The sequence below is a fragment of the Rhinatrema bivittatum genome, unplaced genomic scaffold, assembly GCF_901001135.1.
Source record: "Rhinatrema bivittatum unplaced genomic scaffold, aRhiBiv1.1, whole genome shotgun sequence".
In the NCBI taxonomy this organism is placed as follows: domain Eukaryota; kingdom Metazoa; phylum Chordata; class Amphibia; order Gymnophiona; family Rhinatrematidae; genus Rhinatrema; species Rhinatrema bivittatum.
The window spans coordinates 27,183-43,762 of record NW_021821496.1 but is presented as its reverse complement, the minus strand read 5'-3'; the positions used below and the strand labels follow the sequence as shown (position 1 = coordinate 43,762).

The 16,580-nt window shown below is 46.5% G+C and overlaps 1 protein-coding gene across 1 annotated transcript in view; it reads right to left on the bottom strand.

Moving 5' to 3' along the window:
• Positions 1-16,580, bottom strand: part of LOC115082700 (deleted in malignant brain tumors 1 protein-like) — a gene marked incomplete at its 3' end in the record, with an annotated part of 46,564 nt that overhangs the window by 16,310 nt on the left and 13,674 nt on the right. The window contains exons 3-5 of the mRNA XM_029586895.1: positions 14,927-14,965; positions 13,954-14,271; positions 10,997-11,011 (exon numbers count right to left, since the gene is read on the bottom strand). Coding sequence (XP_029442755.1) covers positions 10,997-11,011; positions 13,954-14,271; positions 14,927-14,965 — 372 coding nt within the window. The remainder of the gene's footprint in view (positions 1-10,996; positions 11,012-13,953; positions 14,272-14,926; positions 14,966-16,580) is intronic.

Sequence of the window (16,580 nt, the reverse complement as noted above, 5' to 3'; positions counted from 1 at the left end):
TTATTCAGAGTAGTTCAATCACAAGCAGACTGTGATACATTACAGGAGGACCTTGCAAGACTGGAAGATTGGGCATCCAAATGGCAGATGAAATTTAATGTGGACAAGTGCAAGGTGTTGCATATAGGGAAAAATAACCCTTGCTGTAGTTACACGATGTTAGGTTCCATATTAGGAGCTACCACCCAGGAAAAAGATCTAGGCATCATAGTGGATAATACTTTAAAATCGTCGGCTCAGTGTGCTGCAGCAGTCAAAAAAGCAAATAGAATGTTAGGAATTATTAGGAAGGGAATGGTTAATAGAACGGAAAATGTCATAATGCCTCTGTATCGCTCCATGGTGAGACCGCACCTTGAATACTGTGTACAATTCTGGTCGCCGCATCTCAAAAAAGTTATAATTGCGATGGAGAAGGTGCAGAGAAGGGCTACCAAAATGATAAGGGGAATTGAACAGCTCCCCTATGAGGAAAGACTAAAGAGGTTAGGTCTTTAAGATCATGAGAGGTCTTGAACGAGTAGATGTGACTCGGTTATTTACACTTTCGAATAATAGAAGGACTAGGGGACATTCCATGAAGTTAGCAAGTAACACATTTAAGACTAATCTGAGAAAATTCTTTGTCACTCAACACACAATTAAGCTCTGGAATTTGTTGCCAGAGGATGTGGTTACTGCAGTTAGTGTAGCTAGGTTTAAAAAAGGTTGGATAAGTTCTCAGAGGAGAAGTCCATTAACTGCTATTAATCAAATTGACTTAGGGAATAGCCACTGCTATTACTGGCATCAGTAGCATGGGATCTACTTAGTGTTTGAGTACTTGCCAGGTTCTTGTGGCCTGGTTTGGCCTCTGTTGGAAACAGCTTCCTGAGCTTGATGGACCCTTGGTCTGACCCAGTATGGCAATTTCCTATGTTCTTATGTTCTTACTTTTTTCAGATTCTTCAGCTTGCTTTAATCTGCCTTTTATCACCTTTTTTGTTTCCTTCCTCTCTGAGTCATTCTGGAGAGCTTTCTACATTCATTTTAGTTAATTTAAGCTTTTATATACAGTGGCTTTTTATTTGGTCTACACAAAATTTGCCCTTTTCAATAAATACATAACCATTTTATTGTTGCGCTGGAAGTGGACACTTGGTCTGGTGCAGGATTGGTACGGCCCTCTGGTCGGACCCAGAGAGTGCCTGACACCAGGAGGCGGACGACAAGAGGAGACAGAGGCTAGCTGGCGCTTCACCAGTAGCAACCCGGGGTTTCCGCAGGTTGAGCCCTTGTGTACCCGGGCCGCCTGGTCTTAGGTGGGCCTCGCAGGGTCTCCTAGAAAGGAAGTGCAGGGGAGTGCCCACCACGATGCACGGTTGATGTTCAAGCAAGAATGTCCACAGATCGCAGGAGGCCAGAATAGAGTGTCCGAGTGTATAGTGAGTATCAAGGCCAGAGTAACAGTCCAGAATGGTCAGCCAAAGCAGGGGGTCAGTACCTGTAATCAATTCGGGAGTAGTCACGTCAGGCAAAGGTCAAGTTCCAGGCAGTGATCAGACGTGGTCAGTGGACAGGAAGAGGTTGGTTCCAGGCAGCGGTCAGACAAGGTCAGGAGCAAGCAAAGGTCAGTATCATGAGATCAGTCTGAAGGGTACTACCAGGAATGGAGAGACGCTGGAATAGGAGACAATGGAACAGGCAAACTAGAGACACCGGAGTGTACAACCCGATTGCCAAGGAGGTGAGCTAGGGGCTGAGCCCTGCTATAAGTAAAGGGCTCAGGTGATGTCAGAATCAGTCGCCGCTCGTGAGTTTCCTGCGCTTGGCCCTTTAAAGTGGAGAGAGATTCGCGTGCGCTAGGGGGCGGGACCGACGCCAAGGAGGACGCCGAGCCCTGGTGCAAGGAGAGTGCGAGGAAGAAGTCCCGATGGGCCTGGGGATGCTTGTGGAAGCCGCGGTCGAGCAGTGCTGGGGTTGACAGAGGAACTGGTAGACGGTCGTGCTAGTTGAGCAGGCCCGGACGCGGCACCAACGTGGCTGGGAAGCACAACAGTACCTCCCCCCCCCCCTTCTAGGCCTCCCCCTTACCGGCCTGGGCTTCTCAAGATGGGTCTGGTGGAACTCAGCGGGAAGGTCCTTGTTGTAGATGTGGTGGGAGAGCTCCCAGGAGTTTTCCTCCGGCCCGAAGCCCTCCCATGACAGGAGGTATTCCCAATGGCCTCTCCGGCACCGGACATCCCGGATCTCTTTCACCTGGAGGATGTCTTCTGGTTCAGCAGCAAGTTGAGTAGGTGCAGGAGACCTTTGAGAAGGCCAGACCAAGTCTAATGGCTTTAATAGGGACACATGGAATGTGTTGTGGATTCCCATGGAAGCAGGAAGTTGCAGCTAGTAGGTAACCGCTCCTATGCATCGGATGATCGGGAATGGTCCGATGAATCTGGTAGCCAGTCTTTGTGAAGGGAGACGTAGTCTGATATGTTTAGTGCTCAGCCAGACTTTCTGGCCAGGCTGGAACAGGGGTGCAGTGCGATGATGAACGTCCGTGAAGCATTTAGCTCGTTCGGCAGCCAGACCCAGTCTCTCCTTGACCTGGTTCCAAGGACGGCGAATCATCTGTGCCGAAGACTGGGCTGCAGGCGAGGGTATGGAAGGCGGCACTGGTAGAAGCAGTCGTGGCTGGCGACCAAACACCATTGAGAAGGGTGCGACGTCAGTGGCAGAGGCGAAATGGGTATTGTGGGATAACTCGGCTCAGAGCAAGAGGTCGGCCCAGTTTTCCTGCTGGTCGTTGACATAAGCTCGTAGGAATGTCTTCAGAGAATGGTTTGTCCATTCGCTTGGGGGTGATAGGCCAACATCAGGTCAGGGGTAATATCAAGCTTCCTACAAAGGCAGTGAATTGTGGCCCACGATCTGAGATGATCTCTATGGGTAACCCATGTAAGCGGAATACATTGTTTAGGAAGAGTTTAGCCAGTTCAGGAGCCGAGGGGAGACTATGTAGTGGAACAAAATGGGCCATTTTTGAAAAGCGGTCTATAATGACCCAGATGACCGTGTTGCCCTTTGATGGAGGCAGATCAACAATGAAGTCAGTAGAGATGCTTGACCAGGGTTCAGTGGGAGCCGGAAGAGATTGGAGGAGTCCCCATGGATGGCCAGTTGGGGGTTTTTGCTGCACACAGATGGGGCAGGAGTCCACATAATTGCGGGAGTCTTTTACCATATTAGGCCACCAATAATGTCTTCTTAGCATCTCGAGGGTCCGAGCCTGGACAACTTCAAGTCATGGGCCCAGCAGAGCACGTGCTCCCGAAGACGGCGTTGGACCACCGTCTTCCCAGCTGGTACCATGTTGGTAACTGCAAGGGATATTCAGGCTGGGTCGATGATGTGCCTAGGAGTCTCGGGCGTATCTTCTGGCTCGAGGGAGCGAGAAAGTGCATCCGCATGGAGGTTCTTTGCTGCTGGATAGTAGCAGAGTTCAGACTTGAAGTGTTCAAAGAACAGTGCCAAGTGGGCCTGTCTGGGATTCAGTACCTGGGTTTCCTTTAAGTGTTCGAGGTTCTTGTGGTCTGTAAATATTGTGAACTTATGCTGTGCTCCTTCTAACCAGGGGTTCCATTCCTGAAGGGCCAGTTTCACAGCTAAAGGTTCATGGTCCCCAATTTGTGTGAGAAGAAGGAACAGGGTACTAAGGCCCCCTTCAAAGAATATTGGCTCAGGACCGCCCCTGCTCCAATGGCGGAGGCGTCAACCTCGACAACAAAGGGACAGTTAGGATCTGGATGATATAGACATGGACCAGTGCAGAAGGCCTGTTTCAAAGCGTGGAAAGCAGATTGAGCCTTGGGGCTCCAAACTTTAAGGTTACTTCCTTTACTAGTCATGGCCGTGAGTGGAGCAGCTAGCGTGGAGTAGCTCGCAATGAAATTCCTATAATAATTTGTAAATCCAAGGAATCTTTGTAAGGCGTGGAGGCCTACTGGCTGGGGCCAATCTCAAGTTCCTTGGAGCTTCTCAGGATCCATGGTGAAGCCACGATAGGAAATTATGTAGCCCAGGAATGGAAGACGGGTCTGTTCGAAGATACACTTCTCTAATTTTGTGTAGAGGTGATTGTCTCTAAGGCGTTGGAGGACTGTTTGAACATGTGAGTGGTGGGACTTCAGGTCCTTGGAAAAGATCAGTATATTGTCCAGATATACCATGACAAATGAGTATAGTAGGTCCCGGAAGATCTCATTCATCAAGTGCTGAAAGACCGCAGGGGCGTTACAGATTCCGAAAGGCATTACTACTTGTAATGAAAGCGGTCTTCCACATGTCCTCTGGTTGGATTCATACAAGGTTGAATGCCCCTCAGAGATCTAACTTTGTAAAGATCTGAGCTCCTTGCAGGCGATCAAATAGTTCACTATTGAGTGGCAGAGGATAACGATCCTTGCGAGTAACGGCACTCAGCCCATGGTAGTCTATGCAAGGACGTAAACTGCCATCTTTCTTCTTCACGAAGAAGAATCCGGCACCTACCGGGGAATTAGAGGATCTTATGAATCCTTTATTCAAGTTTTCTTTAATGTACTCTGACACAGCTTGGGTTTCTGGGAGCGAGAGGGGGTAGGTTCTGTCCTTGGGAGGCATGGTACTCGGTAGGAGTTCAATGGGACAACTGAATTTTCGGAGTGGAGGCAGGATGTCAGCATTTTGTTTGGAGAACACATCCTTGAATTCAGAATACAGAGCAGGTAACCTGGTAAGGGTGTAGAGTTCAGAACAATAACCGCTGGGGAGACTTGTCGCAGACAGCGGTCCTGGCACTGGGGTCCCCACTGAGTTAGCTGTAGGGTTTGCCAGTCGAAGTGGGGTGCGTGTACCTGGAGCCAAGGAAGTCCTAGGAAAACAGGATACATGGAACGTTTTAAAACAAAAAGAGAAATCTTGCGTGGTCAATGTTCAAGCAAGAATATGCACAAGTCACAGGAGGCCAGAACCCTCATGGAGGGTTTCCATGGTGAGGCGAAAGGCCACGATGCGATGAGTAATGCATCCGGGGAGGTGCTCTCCCTGGATTGATGCGATGCGGAGAGGTACTTCCAGTGGTTGAAGTGGAATCTGGAGTAGGGTGAAGATATCATCCAGAATGAAATTGCCACTCGCCCCAGTGTCCGCGAGTGTGGTAGTGGCAAAAGAGCGGGCATCCCTATGGAGGGATACTGGAAGTAGTAATTGGGAGCCAGCAACAGTAGTGCCCAAGCTCAGGACCCCCGCCAGGCTCAGGCTTTGCAGTTTCCCGGACGTATGGGGCAGGAATGTAATAGGGTCGGAGACAGGTAGAGCGCCCATAGGCCGTGCTCTTGCCACCCCAGTTCTGTGGCCAGTGTTCTAAATTTCACAGTGAATTCGGTGAGTGAATGCGAGCCTTGACAGAAGTGGAGAAGATGAGGACCCGCAACTGTCTGTCGGCCGGGATCCTCGAAGGTCTGCTTGAAAACGGACATGAAATGGGAGAGATGGCGGAGGATGACATCAGAACATTCCCAAAGTGGAGAAGCCCATGCCAGGGCTTTCCCCTCAAGATGTGAGAGGATGAAAGTAATCTTGGTTGTTTCATTGGAAAACAGCGAAGGCTGCAATGCAAATTGCATAAAGCATTGATTGATGAAGCCTCGGCAGCGGCGCAGATCCCCATCGAAATGGGATGAAGCTGGGGCAGGGTTTGAGCCAGACCCCCTGAACTGGCCATAACAGAATTCTCTAGTTGAGACCGTAGTCTCTCCAAGGATGAAGCTAATGCTTCCAGGGTTCGCTGTTGTTCTCGGACACGAGCAGTTAGGCCAGAGATGGCCTGCAAGACGGGAGACTCCGCCGAGTCCATTGCCTTGGCAACCTGTTGCGCTGGAAGTGGAGCCTTGGCCTGGTGCAGAATTGGTACGGCCCTCTGGTCGGACCCAGAGAGCGTCTGCCAACAGGAGGCGGAGCACAGGAGGAGACAAAGGCTAGATGGAGCTTCGCCAATAGCAACCCGGGGTTTCCGCTGGTTGAGCCATTGGGTACCCGGGCCGCCTAGTCTTAGGTGGGCCTCACAGGGTCTCCTAGAGAGGAAGCGCAGAGGCGTGCCCACCATGAACAAGGGTGTGCAGTCAATGTTCAAGCAAGAATATGCACAAGTCGCAGGAGGCCAGAATAGAGTGTCGAGTGTATAGCGAGGATCAAGGCCAGAGTAACAGTTCAGATTGGTCAGCCGAAGCAGGGGTCAGTACTTGTAATCAATCTGGGAGAAGTCAGCTCAGACAAAGGTCGTTACAGGCAGCAATCAGACGTGGTCAGTGGACAGACAGTGGTCGGTTCCAGGCAGCAGTCAGACGTGGTCAGTGGACAGACAGAGGTCGGTTCCAGGCAGCGCTCAGACGTGGTCAGTGGGCAGGCAGAGCTCAGTTCCAGGCAGTGGTCAGACGAGGTCAAGAGCAAGCAAAGGTCAGTACCGTGAGATCAGTCCGAAGAGTTCTACCAGGAACAGGAGACGAAGGAATAGGAGACGCTGGAACAGGCAAACTAGAGACAGCAGAGTGTACGACCCGATTGCCAAGGCAGTGAGCTAGGTGCTGAGCCCTGCTACAAATACAGGGCTCAGGTGACGTCAGAATCGTGTGCTGCCCGTGAGTTTCCTGTGCTTGGCCCTTTAAAGTGGAGAGAGCTCCGCGTGTGTGCTAGGGGGCGGGATCGAGGAGGAAGCCGAGCCCCGGTGCGAGGAGCGCTGCGAGGAAGGAGGCCCCGATGGGCCTGGGGATGCTCAAGGAAGCTGCAGTCGAGCAGCGCTGGGGTTGAGATAGGAACTGGTAGTCTGTTCCTCCAGGTGAGCAGGCCAGGCCGCGGCACCAACGCAGCCGGGAAGCGCAACATTTACCAGTTTCTTTTCCAGAAAAAATGTCCTTAGTGTAGAAAGTTTGAAACTGTGGGGACCATCATGTCAGGACTAATTCTGCACGCCATAATCATTAAACCCTAAAATCGCTCCCTTCCATTTTTTTTGTATTTTTGCATACTAGAGCAACCAAAAATTTGTCGACCAATATTTCATGACCTCTCTTCCAAAAGCTCCGTCCTTTATAGAGGATTCTTCACTTACACTTAGATTTCTATGGAATATTGTGGGGAGAACGCCAGAAATGTGCTTACTGTCCATAATATGGAATAAGCCCCTGTGCTGGGGCCTCCCAACTCGGCTAATTGTCACTTGAGTAGGACCCTCAGAGGAATAATGAGAGTCTGAGTCCTTTCACCTCTTCCCTGGGGGTTTTGTCCATGTAGGGTGGAATATAAAGGATTCTAAATTCAAATAAAATAAATAATTTGATGAGTAATTCTGTGGTACTGTTAGGAGCTTTGAATATGTGAGAAGATTTGTCACTGTACCCTCTATACAACGTTTGGAAAGCTGATGTTCCTCAGACGTTTGTGTCTTGTAAAAAGTGAGGTTGAGAGTGTCATTTAGCTTGATGCTTGATAACCCTTCGTATGGTTATACACCATATAACATTGGAAATGCTATTTGTCTTCTTTAAGAAACCATGAGTTAGGTTCTTCTAATCTAGAAGGAGTGGAGTGAGTTTTTTAACTTGGTGCTCAAACATAGTAACGTAGTAATGATGGCAGAAAAGGACCAAATGCTCCATCCTGCCTGCCAGCAAATTTCTTAGGGTATTTTATGCCACGCCGGGCTGCTTACCCCCATGATTCTCTCTAGGGTAGTCTGTGCAGTTTAACCCCAAGCCTTATTGTAACGGAGTAACATTTACAATCAAAACTAAGCAACTATCAAACTCCATAAAATTACTATAAGCAGGTATTTTACTGAGTGAGGATTCTTCTTGAAAATTCTGACAATGATGCTTGATTTGTTTTGCTTTTGGACTCGGCAGTAGAAGCAATCCTGTGCTTTTTCCTTTCTGTCTGCCTATCAGTAACACAGATTGCAAAAGTCAGGGCCTATATCGGTTGTCATCTGAACTCAATTCCCCTTTTATTCCTCTCGCTGAAGCGGAGAGAGATGTTGCAGTTGTGTCAAAAGCATCAAGGATTATTAGTTCATGGTAGTAATCCTCATTCCTTCTATTAAGGGTAGTAACAGACACTACGAGTTACCCCTATGCTTATCGTTACCCGAGAATGTAAAAGTCGGGGCCATGGGTTGTCATCTGAATCCAAATGCCATTTTGCATGAAGAGTGTCAGAAGTATGCGCCAGAAGGATGGTTGCCCAGAATGCCTCTCCTCACGGAAAGGACTCTGCAGTACGGATGTGCAGGGGAAAATAAATTCATTTTTGTTTTTTTGGTTTCATTTTCGAGGTTTTTTTCCCACAAATTTTGGTTCAAGGAATGTTTGATTGATTCAATTTTTTTTACATGAATGAAATTAAAGATTAACCCCTCCCCTAAAATAAAGACAAAAAAGCAGGAAAATGGTGAATCCCTACGCCTCCCACATGGAAAATTGCTGGGGCCAGGATCTCCCTCCCCGGACCCCACTTACCAGGTCACGGGGGGATCTTCCTGTGAGGCCTAGGCCAGAGGCTAGAGGCCAGACCTAGCGAGACACCGCGACTCAGCCCAGATATTGGGTCTTAATGCCGAGGTGTTGGACTGGGCCGGAGTAGGACCAAAGGCCTGACACCACTGCTCAGCCCTCAAGCCAGGTTCTGACAACTGAGCCTTAGCCCAGGGCCTGGCAAGCAGGCCATGTTACGATTCCTGGCCTCGACCTAGGGTCTCAGCCAGGCCCAAATCCTAGGCCTCACAGCTCAGCGGTCGCCATCTTCTTCTACATTTTTTTCAGATGCCAATTTCAGGGGTCGTACCAGAGTTAATGAATTCTAGCACATTCACCTCAGCAGACAGCGCCATTTTGATAAATGGGATTGTGACCCCAGCACACAGCATCAGTAGAAAGAAAAAAAACCAAGGAGATATCGACCACATGGCTGCGAGGCCTGGCTCCAGGCCTTAGTCTGACCCTAGGCCAAAGCTTATGTCTCGAGATACGGCCTCCAAGCCAGGCCCCTGAATTGGGCCCAGGTCTGGGCCAAGGTCCTAGTGACAGGATGAGTCTCCAGGCAGGGCCTGGGGTCTGGCTTGGGTCTATGTTAAGGCTTTGGCATTGGGATCCAGCCTCCGAGTTGGGCCACTGTGTCGGACCTGGGCCTGGTTTTCAGACTAGGCTGAGGTCCAGGCATAGTCACCTGGTCTCAGAGCTGGGGCCCGTTGTTAGGCCTCAGCAAGGCCCAGCCTGGCTATCGGCTACCTGACTGATCAGAAGAATCTATTCAGGCATATAGGTCTTCGATGAGGCCCGGCATCAGCCTGGTCCTAGGCCGAGACACTAGCATTGCGCTCAGGCCTAGGCTGCATCCCCTGTTTTCCTCTCAGCCTATTCCATAGGCGAGACCCCATCTTCTGTCCTAGGCTTGATATTGAGGCACTCATTTCATACAAATTTGTTGAATAAGGTTCTTTTCATTTGGGGGAGGCCTTTATATTCCAGGGTCCACGAATGAAACACATTACCCTTAATTGTCGCATTATTGAAATTTATGTGAAACATAGCAACATACTAAAGATGGCAGAAAGGGACTACGTGGTTAATCCAGTCTGCCAGCAAGGTTCTTATGTTCTGTGCAGGTTAACCTCATGATTCTGCTGAGAGTAGTAACCGCCGCTACGTACTGGATACCCCCAAGCCATATATTAAGGGTAGAAAAATTAAAAGTCATTTCCAATCAGCTATCAACTGCTAGCAACATTATCACAGACGCAGGAGCCTTCCTGATAATTCATACAATGCAGCTGCTTAAACATGCTTTGCTTTTGGACCTGTCCGTAGAAGCTGTCCTGTGCTTTCTCCATAATGTACATCCCTACTCTGCAGGGGCTTTTCACTTCAAGGGGTAAAACCCAAGACCAAGGGATTGTTTTTTCTCAAGGGGGAAAACTATTAGATGATCAGGAATTGGTCCAAAAGATTGAAGAGAGATCGAGAGTCCTACTGTCCCGGGACCACCGGAGACCTTGTGATATATCAGGGAGGGAGCGGGGGACGTGGAGGAATCCTTTGCCATTACCTCCAGAAGGGATCCAGATCCTGTTTGGGAAGGATTCCAGATTGTATTCTATGCTGACACCAGATCTTCCTTTCCCAGGTGGGAGAGTACAGAGGTGTCTATATGACAAGCGAGCATTGAGAGAAATGTGAGCAGTCCTCTTATAGGTATTTCTTCTCTGGAGGATAAGAGGTTTAGAGCTGATAAGAAACCTCTTGTTTGAGTTTCTTATGTGGGGGCAGAGCTGCTATAGCAGTTATTTTAGAGAGCCGTGAACCCCCATCTAATCAGATGTAAATATCCTGTAATCTCTGACAGCTGGAATCCCAGAATAAACGTTTGTCGGTTTTATGATAATGTTTTGTGTGAGATCCTCTTTTATCTCAAGGTGCGATTCCTCCGATCTGGGTATCAATACAGAGGGAATGGGAAAGCACACAGAGGGGTTACAGAGGGGATACAGGGTTCCTGGTTTTCTCTTTCCAGCTTGGGAAATATTGTGCTTACTTCTGTGCCAGATGCACTACAACATTTCTTCTTCCTATTCCTTTATTGAACCAGAGATAGATGAGCTAGGGGCCCGTGAAGGGATCACAACTCAATATAAATATTTCCCGTTACTCCTATGTGCTAAATTGTGTGTGGTACATGAGGTCTTTTACGCTGAGAGGTTGATTTGGTAAATTTATTTACACTTTTTATTTATTATTATAAGGGAAAAAGACATCAAATAAATACACATAAATGTAAATGAAAAAGGGCAATACCAGGCCTTCATCATCCTGTCTAGAAGCAGCTTAGTGACCCCAGTGATTAGGAAGCTCATGATGTGGTCACTGTCCTAGCCTGTGATGGAGAGAAGAGGAGATTTCTCTGTGGGAAAAGCCTTAATGTCAAATCCTTCACTTACCCGAGTGCTGAGACGCTGTTAGGATAAAAAGAAAAGAAAATGTCAGTGTCCAGAGAAACATTCCCAGGAAACTCACACACTCCAGGTCTTCCAGGAGATTTTATTTATTTTTATTTATTTAGTGGCATTTCTATACCGACGTACGTTGGTAACATCTCATCGGTTTACAAAGAACAAAACTAGCAACAGCCTTTACATGGGACAAGTAACAATAAGAACAAGGAATGCAAGGGTAAAAGGGAGACAGTGCATTTTACTTCTCAGATTGAATATTTTCATTTAACTAATCATTTTGAGAAATGAGAAGAAAATTCAGCAAAATTCTTTAATTAATTTCCATTTCAAGAGAAAACCCCTCAATAATGCTGGATTTTCCTTTTCATTTTGAATGCAGACCCTGGCCTGCCGCTTCCTCTGCCAAAGCCCCAACCCCCATAAACACACAATGCAACTTCCCAAAACTGACCAATTCCTCATGCCCAACTTCTCTATCTCACAGGTTGCAGAGATCAAAATGGGTCACAAGCAATCTCTCGAAATTCCTAACTCGCTGGCTCTCGATTCAAATTGGCCCCTGCAGAGAGCAGAGGGAGTGGGCGTGGGAGGATGGGGAAGAGCTAGAGAGGCACTGGGGAGGACTGGGTAAGAGATCCTGGCCCCTTACATTCATTTCCTTTCTTCCTTTTTCCTTTTGATTTTTATTTCATTTCAAGTTAATGAAACAAGCAAATGAGATATTAAACAATTTGAGAAAAAAAGAAACAGCTTTGTTTTTCGAGCACATTCCTGATAATTTTTTTTTGTGCCTAAGATTAACCTGAGCAGAAAGCTAAAGGTTTTATTAAGAAAAGCTGCAGAAAAAAAGGAGATGCACACGGGCCCCAGTATAGGAATAAACTCACACAGAAAACATAGAAACATGAAAACTGAAGGCAGAAAAGGAGCAGACAGTCCATCCAGTCTGCCCAGCAAGCTAATGGTAGCACCAGCCGCACCATACAGGGCTCCCCCATACTTGGTTTCCCCAAACCATCAAAGTCAGGTCCCTTGTTGGTTGCTGTCTGGGTCTAATTCTCCGTTACCTCTTGCTGTTGAAGCAGAGAGCAATGCTGGAGTTGTATCCAAAGTATCAGGCTTATTGCTTAGGGGCAGTAACCCCCACACCAGCAGGTTACCCCCATACTCATTTGTTTTCCCAGACCATAATATCCCATGTCCTTGTTGGTTGCTATCTGAATCTAATTCCCCTTTTCCCACTGCTGTAAAAGCAGAGAGCAATAATGGAGATGTACCAACAGTATGAAGGCTTATTGGTTAGGGGTAGTAACCCCCACACCAGCAGGTTACCCCCATACTCATTTGATTTCCCAGACCATAATATCCCATGTGCTTGTTGGTTGCTATCTGAATCTAATTCCCCTTTTCCCACTGCTGTAAAAGCAGAGAGCAATAATGGAGATGTACCAACAGTATGAAGGCTTATTGGTTAAGGGTAGTAACCCCCACACCAGCAAGTTACCCCCATACTCATTTGATTTCCCAGACCATAATATCCCATGTACTTGTTGGTTGCCATCTGAATCTAATTCCCCTTTTCCCACGACTGTAAAAGCAGAGAGCAATAATGGAGATGTACCAACAGTATGAAGGCTTATTGGTTAGGGGTAGTAACCCCCACACCAGCAAGTTACCCCCATACTCATTTGTTTTCCCAGACCATAATATCCCATGTGCTTGTTGGTTGCCATCTGAATCTAATTCCCCTTTTCCCACGACTGTAAAAGCAGAGAGCAATAATGGAGATGTACCAACAGTATGAAGGCTTATTGGTTAGGGGTAGTAAACCCCACACCAGCAAGTTACCCCCATACTCATTGTTTTCCCAGACCATAATATCCAATGTCCTTGTTGGTTGCTATCTGAATCTAATTCCCCTTTTCCCACTGCTGTACAAGCAGAGAGCAGTAATGGAGATGTACCAACAGTATGAAGGCTTATTGGTTAGGGGTAGTAAACCCCACACCAGCAAGTTACCCCCATACTCATTTGTTTTCCCAGACCATAATATCCAATGTCCTTGTTGGTTGCTATCTGGATCTAATTCCCCTTTTCCCACTGCTGTAATAATAATAATAAAAATAATAATAATAAAAGTAATAATGGAGATGTACCAACAGTATGAAGGATTATTGGTTAGGGGTAGTAACCCCCACACCAGCAAGTTACCCCCATGCACTCTTTTCTTCATTTCCATCCTCTAACCTTTAGGGATCATCAGTCTTTATCCTCTGCCCCTTTCAAATCCTTCACTGATTTTGCTTTCACCACCTCCTCTGGAAGGGCATTCTAGGCATCCAACACCCTTTCCTTGAGACGTCCCTCCATTCATGGAGTTTTTTTCAGGGTCTGATGAAACTGCAGCTAATAATGTTTTGGGATTGTCCATTGACCCTGCTGTCCCTGGGCAGATCCGTTTCCTCTCCAGGGCCAAGGTGTTTGCATTATAGGTACCTGGAAGTCAACTCTGGCTCTGGAGAAAGGAACACTCTGAGCCTACAGATCTCTATAAAAATATTATGGGACGTGACTGCATGTCAGATATTACATGGACATATCAGTCCACGGGCTCTGATTTGTGCTTCATCCCTAATAGCCATCTCTCTGCTCTATCAGGAGCATCTGGAGCCTCCTCAGCTCCATCCATAACAGGGAGAAGCTTATGAGAACTAAAACCTTATTTAGCATTACAGGATCTTATTCAAACCACGTGTTAAATGATCTAATTTCACAATCTAATCAGCTTTCATGAGGCAAGGATTACTCCAAAGAAGAACTACTTTTCCAGAACAAGGAATAAAGCTACGTCCTTCTCTGAAACTGTCCATACTGCTCAAAGGCTACGCTGACACATACAGGAGTAACTGAGATCTCATGTGACGGGAGACAGGAAACGGTACCTGAGCAGATGGCACCGGCGTCTTCATGATGACCACAGTTATGCACTTTCCATCCACGGCTGGAGCACTGGCCCAGGAACCATTCATCTCCTCTGCACTGCACATCATCCAGAAGAATATCTCCTGTGCCTTGGCCAAAATGGGCTCTGCCAGGAGCCGCAACAGCAGAACCGCAGCCCAGCTGTCTGCACACAGCATTTGCATCATTTGTATCCCACAGGTCATCACAAACCGTTCCCCATTTTCCAGCATGGTAAACTTCAACACGCCCTGCACATCTGTGTGAGCCATTCACCAACCGCACCTCATGCATAGAACCTACAGGCACAAGAGGAGCGAATGTTTTAAGCAGAAATGTGGTGCATTTTTCTCATTCTACAGGCTCTGAATTAGGTAAGTATAGTCCTCGCTTCTAGTTTTAGAGACTAATAACTATTTATTTATTTTCTGAACCTGTAAATCTCTTTTCCAAACTGGAACTGTACAAGCCGGATATACAAGATCTAAAATAAAAACTTTATAGATAAATACAACTTTATAATAAATCAAACAGCAGCAGCAATGTAGAAACAATAATCAGATAATCATACAGAGGGGAATTCTCAAACTGCTCCCATAGATCTGAAATTGCAGTATGCACAGGATATTTTCCTCTCCCCGGGATCTCCTCCTGACAATGCCGATAAAAGCAGGCACAGATAGTTCTCCAATAACCTGAAGCTCCTACACGGCCCTAACACTTCAGGCCATCTGATTACATAGAAGAAGAAGATCTGAAACGTAACTGAGGACCCACAGCTCAATCCATGGGACCCAGGATCCTATCCCAATTTACAATTCAGCACTTTGGGAAGAGAGACCTCTGGGATGGGACGTCTGGTGTCCTGTGAGGCTGCATGATTTGTATCACAGATTCAAAAGGGGCGAGGGCAGAAGGAGCAATGTTATTATTACCTGAGATAATGTCACTTACCAGCTGTAAAAGTTGGTCCTAGGGAGGGTCTTGAAGTAGCTACGAATGAAAAGGAAACATAACCCAGCAGTATAAATAGGTGAGTTTTGATCAATTCTCTTTTATGCTTTTATAACATTCATCAACCCTACAACTCTTACACAATACAAAGAGGAGAGGGAAGGAGAGACACGGGAGATTTGGGACATTTCAGCAGAAGAGATATTCTGACCATGACATGAGAGGTTCTTTTGTTCCTGGAGGAGTTGTTTTCTATCTTGCAGTTTTCACTTATCTGCACCCTCACATCCAACTCCGAGTAGATTTTCAGGTTCTGCTTCCTCCTTTCTTCTTTGTGGATCCAACAAGCTCCCTGAACTGATGGCTTTACTTCTATGCGGCTCTCACGGCCTGGAACCGCTCTCACCACGTTCTGTGCATTCTGCTCCCTCCTTCTCACAATCTAAGAAGAGCCTGAAGATCCTTCCTTTCCTCTGTCTTGATGATCCTTCAACGGTGCGATTATCCACAGCTACTTTTATCAGATTCTTCAGTTGCTTTAATCTGCCTTCCTCTCTGAGTCGTTCTGGAGAGCTTCCTACATTCATTTTAGTTAATTTAAGGTTTTATACACAGTGTATTTTTTATTTGTGCTACAGAAAATTTGCCCCATTCAATTAATACATAACCATTTTACCGTTCTCCTTTCCAGAAAACAAACTGTGGGACCATCATATCAGGGATAATTCAGCACTCCGTTTATTTATTTTATTTATTTATAAATTTTTATATACCGTCATTTGGAGGGTACCATCAATCATTAATTTCTAAATCCCCTCGATGCAAAACACTGGGAGGCCCCCCACTTGCTGCTGGACTGCTGCCTTCATCTCAAAGTTGTTCGGTTCCCAGCTAAATTTTAGGTTGCTATGGGAGTAGGAATGTGTATATGTAGGGGCCTTTAAACATATTAGTGCACTCACTATATGTCTGGTTGTGGCCTACAGGGGAATTCTTGAAGTGAAGTTAAAAGGCTGATTTTTTTTTTTTAGGGTGAACGTGGCAACCGCCTATAAACTAAAGGATGAGCTAGGGGTGGGTGGGAGAGAGTTGGGAGGGTTGGGAAATGCAAACAAAATAACTTCTGCTTATTAGCTACCTTACTGACTGACTATTTAAAAATAAACACACTAACTTCTGCATATTAGTCGCCTTCCTGACTATTAAAAGAACCTGTAAATCTCTTTTCCAAACTGGAACTGTACAAGCCGGATATAAAAGATCTAAAATAAAAACTTTATAGATTAATGCAACTTTATAATAAATCAAACACACTAAATAATATATCCCAAAGTTATAAAAAAATTTCCCAAGCAAAACTTACTGATTCTGTCCTCTCAGTACTCATATCAGGACTAATCAGGGAGGAGGAATAGCCTAGTGGTTAGAGCTGTGGACTATGAACCAGGAGACCAGGGTTCAAGGCCTGCTGTCGCTCCTTGTGACCTTGTGCAAGTCACTTTACCCTCCATTACCTCAGGTACAAAAAAAAACTTCGATTGTAAGCTCTCTGGAGATAGGGAAATACCCACAGTACCTGAATGTAAACCAGTGTGATATCTCAATTGAGATCAAATGTCAGTATATAAAAATAATAAATAAATAATTCTGCACT